General features: G+C 31.2%; 1 protein-coding gene across 1 annotated transcript; it reads right to left on the bottom strand.

Moving 5' to 3' along the window:
* Window positions 1-477: 477 nt before the first annotated feature.
* Window positions 478-3,204, bottom strand: LOC110894877 (60S ribosomal protein L35a-1). The gene is made up of 5 exons (XM_022142120.2): window positions 3,080-3,204; window positions 2,957-2,992; window positions 2,470-2,698; window positions 2,346-2,388; window positions 478-677 (listed from the first exon to the last, which is right to left on the bottom strand). The coding sequence occupies exons 1-4, from the start codon at window positions 3,109-3,111 to the stop codon at window positions 2,347-2,349; spliced, it is 339 nt and encodes a 112-aa protein (XP_021997812.1). The 5' UTR covers window positions 3,112-3,204; the 3' UTR covers window positions 478-677; window position 2,346.
* Between the last annotated feature and the right edge of the window lie 2,857 nt (window positions 3,205-6,061).

Here is a 6,061-nt window from a genome sequence, read left to right as displayed (position 1 = left end):
TAAGGGAATTTGAAGGAATTCATGCCTAATTCCGATTCCAATTCCAATTCCATTGTCAACCAAACAAATGAAGATTGGAATTGGGATTCCAATTCCATCAAATTCTGTGAACCAAACATGTTAAGTGATGGAATTCAAATTCCAATTCCCTTAAATTCCATTGAATTCCTACAACCAAACTCCCCCCAGTTTCAAGCATTGTAAAAGCTACTGTCGACGATGGACTTACGATCGCCCTAATCATCACACTTCCACCATAAAATAAGGGGAAGTCTCGTAAAAACTTTCATCGCACCATAAATCTATGTTGCGGTAGGACACAATTGTGTACGAATGGGGTGCAAAGTCGTGTGCCCTGCATCAAACAACCGAAATCCTGGTTTTCCAATTTAAACTTCGAAACCAATTGTGTACATGTAAATCCGAGTAATCTTAACTAAACACTTAGGCAACTAAAATTTATGCACACACATTATATAACATAAATAGAATTTGAGTTTAATAAGAATAGAAAAGGTTGAATAGAAACCAAAAGACGAGTCATTTGAATATCTGCTCAGTTAAGCTAAACTCAAATTCAAATTCACTTAAGCAAAATCACACATGCTAAAGAAAGCAAATATCACAAAACTGTTATAACCACATCAGCAATGATATCTTCATATTTCAGCTATCATCTGTTGCAAAAAAAAAAAAAAAAAACACATTATGATTACTATATGATAAGGGCACACAAAGAATCTAGGATAAAAACCATGCAGAATTAAATTTCATCATGTGTCATACAATTTTCGATAACTATCAAAATAAACAACAGACCAAAATTGCATCTAAGATGTACCCACATTTGATATCAGATCACCAAGACCATTTAAAAAAACGAATTATTATCACTCTAAACATGTAAACACTAATCCATTTCAAAACAAAATAGAACCTTTTTTATTTGTCTAACTGTCACTTTAAAAAGAAAACAAGCATTGTTACGGTCTTATATCAAACATTACTATTACTATAGAAAAGCTCAGGCCTAGAAACACTAGGGGGTGTTTGGCCTAGCTTTTATTTTTTTGGCTTATGCTTATATTTTAAAGTAGCTTATGCTTATTTTCTTTCATTTGATAAACTATTTTTAAGTGTTTGGATTAGCTTATATTCTACAAGTAGATAATTAATAATTAATCTTTAGTTGTTTGTTAAGTTATTTTGTATTATGGGAAGAGGTATAATATCATTGTGTGTAATGAGTAAAAAACCATCTTCTTCAAATAAGATTATTTAAATAAGCTAAAAAACCATGTTCCCATAAGCTTCTTGGAATTAGCTTATATAAGCTAATAAGCATAAGCTTAAAAAGCTAAACCAAACACCTATTAGTGCTTATTTTGTAAAAATAAGCTAAAAAAGCTATAAGCTTAGATAAAAAAGCTAGGCCAAACACCCCCTAGATTTCAACAAGCATAAATCAACTATAAGCCAGATCACTTTAAACTTAAACATAGTGGCTTTCTGGAAGTAATTGAACTAGAACATCACATGAGCTGACTCTATTCCGATAAACATAAATTCGTTAGTTAAATCTCCAGACATGATTCTAGTTTCCAAACTGAATGGTTTTTGGTTCTTGCAGAGATAAAATAAAACAACGTTAGATTGAACTTCCATCCTTTATCCCAAAAGAACAAAAGTTAAGTAAACTTAAATATACAACAAGCTTAAAAACTCATTACTACTCTGCAAATAAATTAAAACTTGATGTAATTAGCAATTAAAATCGTCAACTGAATATCAAAACTTTAAAAGCCTCTTAAAAGTTAAAATCATACAATTAAAAAATGTCTAACAAAACTAGTTGTATGCTAGTATATGACGTAAATTCCACCCAATCTGCCTTTCATTTCTTTTATACACCTCAAAACCAGTCCCGCATATAGGTAAATTTAGGGCTTTAATCTCTAAACTAAATTTCTTTGACAAAAACAAATAAAAACGACAAAGGAAGAGCAGAAACCAATGACTTTCTTTTTCCTCTACGCCTAGACCTCACCTCACCTCGCCACTTCAGACTAAAGTTAGCATTAGCCCAAAATCAACATGAAACTTCCCAAACTGAATAATTCACAACTATAAAAACTAATGCATCACAATTACGAACATACTAACAGCATAGTAGTCAATATCTTCCCACTAACCGAATAAATTCACCTACAAAAAACTTTTCTTACCCACATCTTAAGCTAAACAAGTACACCATTTACAATCAAAAACCAAATAACAACTAAACTATAACGCACAAACAAAACAAACACAAAGCACATTAACACCTAACCGCATTAGTGCATTACCTTAGATGTTGCTTGGGTACATGAACACCCTAACCCTAGCTCCCTGCAAAACAAACCACCAAAACACTTAAAAAAAACTCCACAACCAGCCACAATGCCAAGGGTTTTTGTCATGTACAATTACCATTGATTTAGGAGGCAGGTTGGATTTGAACTTAGCGCGAACAACACCAGTGTTACCATGAGGCCTAGTCACCTTCCCCCAAATGCACCGATAATGCGATCCGTTCTTCTTCACCTTAGCTTTGTAGATGTACGCCATGCGTTTCCCTTGGTACCATGCTACCTCCTCCTTCGTGTTCACACCTTCGATCTGAATCAACGATGTGTTCGGGTACTGGTTCGACTTTGACCTAATTAATTCGTTCAAATTATCAAAAATCCTAAAACTACTGATTCTATACATTCAGTTGATATGTTTGCAATGCATCAGAAAGCTAAATCAACAATGTGTTCGGGTACTGGTTCGATTTTGACCTAATTAAAATCGTTCAAATAATAATAAAAGAAAACCTAGTTTCTAGTTTTCAACGTAATGAATATGAAAAGTATTAGATTCGATTAATTTAAGTGATATGTCTGCAATGAATCATGAAGCGAGCGATATGTACCTCTTGTAACCGAGAACGGTTCCTCTAGTGTAAAGTCTGAAATGAATAATGAATACAACAGATGTTAGGTTGTGGATGATGATGATGATTAAAGATTTATAGATTTTAGAGAAGGTAGATTACCTGACACGTTCTCCTTGGCGGCCTTTCACCATTTTCGGTTCAACGAATAGCAGCCGACACCTGCGATGAAGATGAGGAAGAAGAGTAGTGAAACCCTAAACTTGGATTGATATATGGATTGGATGGTCAAGTGGGCTAAAAATCTTTTGGGCCCAACGAAAAGAATTTTTTTTTTCTAAACCCAATTATAACTAGTTTAATACGGTGGACGGGTTACGCTAATGTATTATATAGTACCCATGGCATTATAGCTTAGTGGTATCTTGGTGGTGGGATAAGGCTTATGACTATTAGGTCATGGGTTCGATTCCCACAAAGGGGGTTTTCCCAGATTTATTGGGTTTCCTCCTGAATTGGTGTATAGGCATTATTCTCTAGTGGAGATTGATATGATCGGGTGGTTCTGCTGGTGGCACGATGATACTCCAGTGGTCCGTCAGTGATCCAAATTTGCCGTTCAAAAAAAAAAAAGTATTATATAGTAACAACATAAATGAACCTATGATAATAACTAACTTGAATTTACATATTTCCCATGATGTAGATTATAAGGTCACTAGGTTACACCCCGTGTATTACACGGGTTAAATAAATATAATTTTATATATTAAATAATAAAACAATATACATCTTTAAAAACCCCGTTTATTACACGAGTTGAATAAATGTTATTTTATATACTACATAAAAAAATTATATCTTTAAAAACCTCGTGCATTGTATCGGTCGAATAACTGAATGATTGTAATTTTATATATTAAATAATAAAAAAATTATATTTTTAAGAACCATGCACATTGCATGGGTTGAATAAATGTAATTTTCAATGTTTTAAAAACCGGTAAATACCGGCCGGTTATACCGGTATTACCGTTTCCAGATGTAAATCCGGTACGAAACACCCCGATAAATAAGTGAAACAGCATAAGATTTGTACCGACGGTAAAATCCGGTATACCGGTTTGAACGTAATACCGGTACCGGCCCATGGTTATTTTAGTTTGGATTGTTACTTATTTTTATTATATATGTTACTTATCTTGTGTAATTTTTATATATTATGATTATTCGTACCTAAAAGTTCCTATGTAATATTGTATGAAACGAATATAGTTATCCTCTAGTTGATGAGGATGACGATAATAGTAAATTTCGTCTTTTATGCGATCGTGAACTTGATGTATTCAACACTCAAATGACTTAAACATATCGTACACTTTCATTTAAAAGAGCTTGTTGAAAAACTGAATGATTTTTCGATTATCTTTTGAATAATTTTTTATTATGTATTTACTTTTAGATTATCTTTTAATATGTAATCATCCATTTTTGGATTAACTTTTGAGTTGATGTTGTAATTTAGGAAATTATAGAGTTAGGTAGTCAACCCGGTTGAACCGCTCGGTACAACCTAATTCAACCAGTTGAATCATTTTTTAGCCTAATCCGGTTTGATTTAAAAACCGGTTTTTAAAACATTGGTAATTTTACACATTAAATAATTAAAAAAAAGTTATATCTTTAAAAATCTCGTGTATTGTATGGATTGAACAAATGTTATTTTGTATGGTAAATAATAAAAAAAATATATCTTTAGAGAACCCGTGAATTTCACCGGTTGAATAAATCTAATTTTATATACGAAATAGTAAAGAAAAATTATATGTCTGAAAAAAAAAACTAACGGTTTTACTGGATACGCGATGAGTAGAGTTAGTGCAAAGATGATTTTTTAAAAGAAAATACATTATTGAAGAAGCAAATTAGCAACCATTTAAGTGATAAAATGCGGGTACCAATTCTAACAATTAGATTTATGAGTTATGTAATAAAATTGATATAATAATTTTGTTAGTAACGAAAATAAAATTATATTAATACAAAGTTTGATTTTTGTGATAAATAATTTGATTTACTTAAAAATATCTTAAATTAACAATTTTTTACTCATATTTAGCTTATCTTTTAACCAAGTTGGTGTTTGTGTAATATCCATATAACATATCAAAATTTTGACTCATCAAAACTTCTAGTTATTTACTTCATTTTTAATTGCTGGCAACCTTCTAATTATTTACTTATTGTTGCCAAAATAGATGACGGCAGAGCAAAAAGAATAGGTTTAATACAATGGATAGGGGTAATATTGTTATTAATTAAAATCTATAATATAATAATTATATTATATTTATTTAAAAACAAACCATAATATAATAATTATCTTTATTTGAAACAAATTATATCCATAATTGTAATCGTTGTGAAATATATATAATTTTAATAATTTAAATTAAATAATAATTATCTAGAATTAAGTAATAATAGATGGTCTAAAAAATGACAAGTGTCCTTTTATTGGTTTATTTTATTATATGTATAGAAGATTATATGAGTAGTCTCCATTTGGCAAAATCCGCGGGTTTGGTAGTGGACCAAAATGTGCACCTAGTAACCCAGGGGAGCCCAAACAGATTTTGTTCAAATTTTGAGGTTAATATAACAAAGTAGTGTAAATACGGTAATAATAATAATAATAAGATCTTGTGATTAATAAATCATTTTCAATAAAGATAATTTATAACTACTTATGTGACGTCCACTCCCCATTCCCAACTCTCGACGTTTATATCTCCAAACTGTCGTGGCTTATATAGGTTTTAGATAAGAATCAAACAATAACCTCTACTACAAAAGTCTTAAATAACATGATGCGGAACTCTAGTGAAACCCTAAACTTAGATTGATATATGGATTGGATGGTCAAGTGGGCTAAAAATCTTTTGGGCCCAACGAAAAGAACATTTTTCTTTTTTCTAAACCCAATTATAACTAGTTTAATATGGTGGACGGGTTACGCTAATGTATTATATAGTAACAACATGAATGAACCTATGATAATAACTAACTTGAATTTACATATTTCCCATGATGTAGATTATAAGGTCACTAGGTTAGAACCCCGTGTATTACACGGGTTAAATA

This window comes from Helianthus annuus, chromosome 12 (genome assembly GCF_002127325.2).
Source record: "Helianthus annuus cultivar XRQ/B chromosome 12, HanXRQr2.0-SUNRISE, whole genome shotgun sequence".
Lineage (NCBI taxonomy): Eukaryota > Viridiplantae > Streptophyta > Magnoliopsida > Asterales > Asteraceae > Helianthus > Helianthus annuus.
The sequence above is the reverse complement of the archived record's forward strand: the minus strand, read 5'-3'. Positions and strand labels throughout refer to the sequence as shown.

Bases quoted from the DNA above. Each gene is read 5' to 3' on its own strand.
- LOC110894877 (XM_022142120.2), bottom strand. From the start codon at position 3,111: ATGGTGAAAGGCCGCCAAGGAGAACGTGTCAG. The intron at 2,993-3,079 runs GTAATCTACCTT...TATTCATTTCAG, and splicing joins CGCCAAGGAGAACGTGTCAG to ACTTTACACTAGAGGAACCG. The intron at 2,699-2,956 runs GTACATATCGCT...CGAATTAATTAG, and splicing joins ACCGTTCTCGGTTACAAGAG to GTCAAAGTCGAACCAGTACC.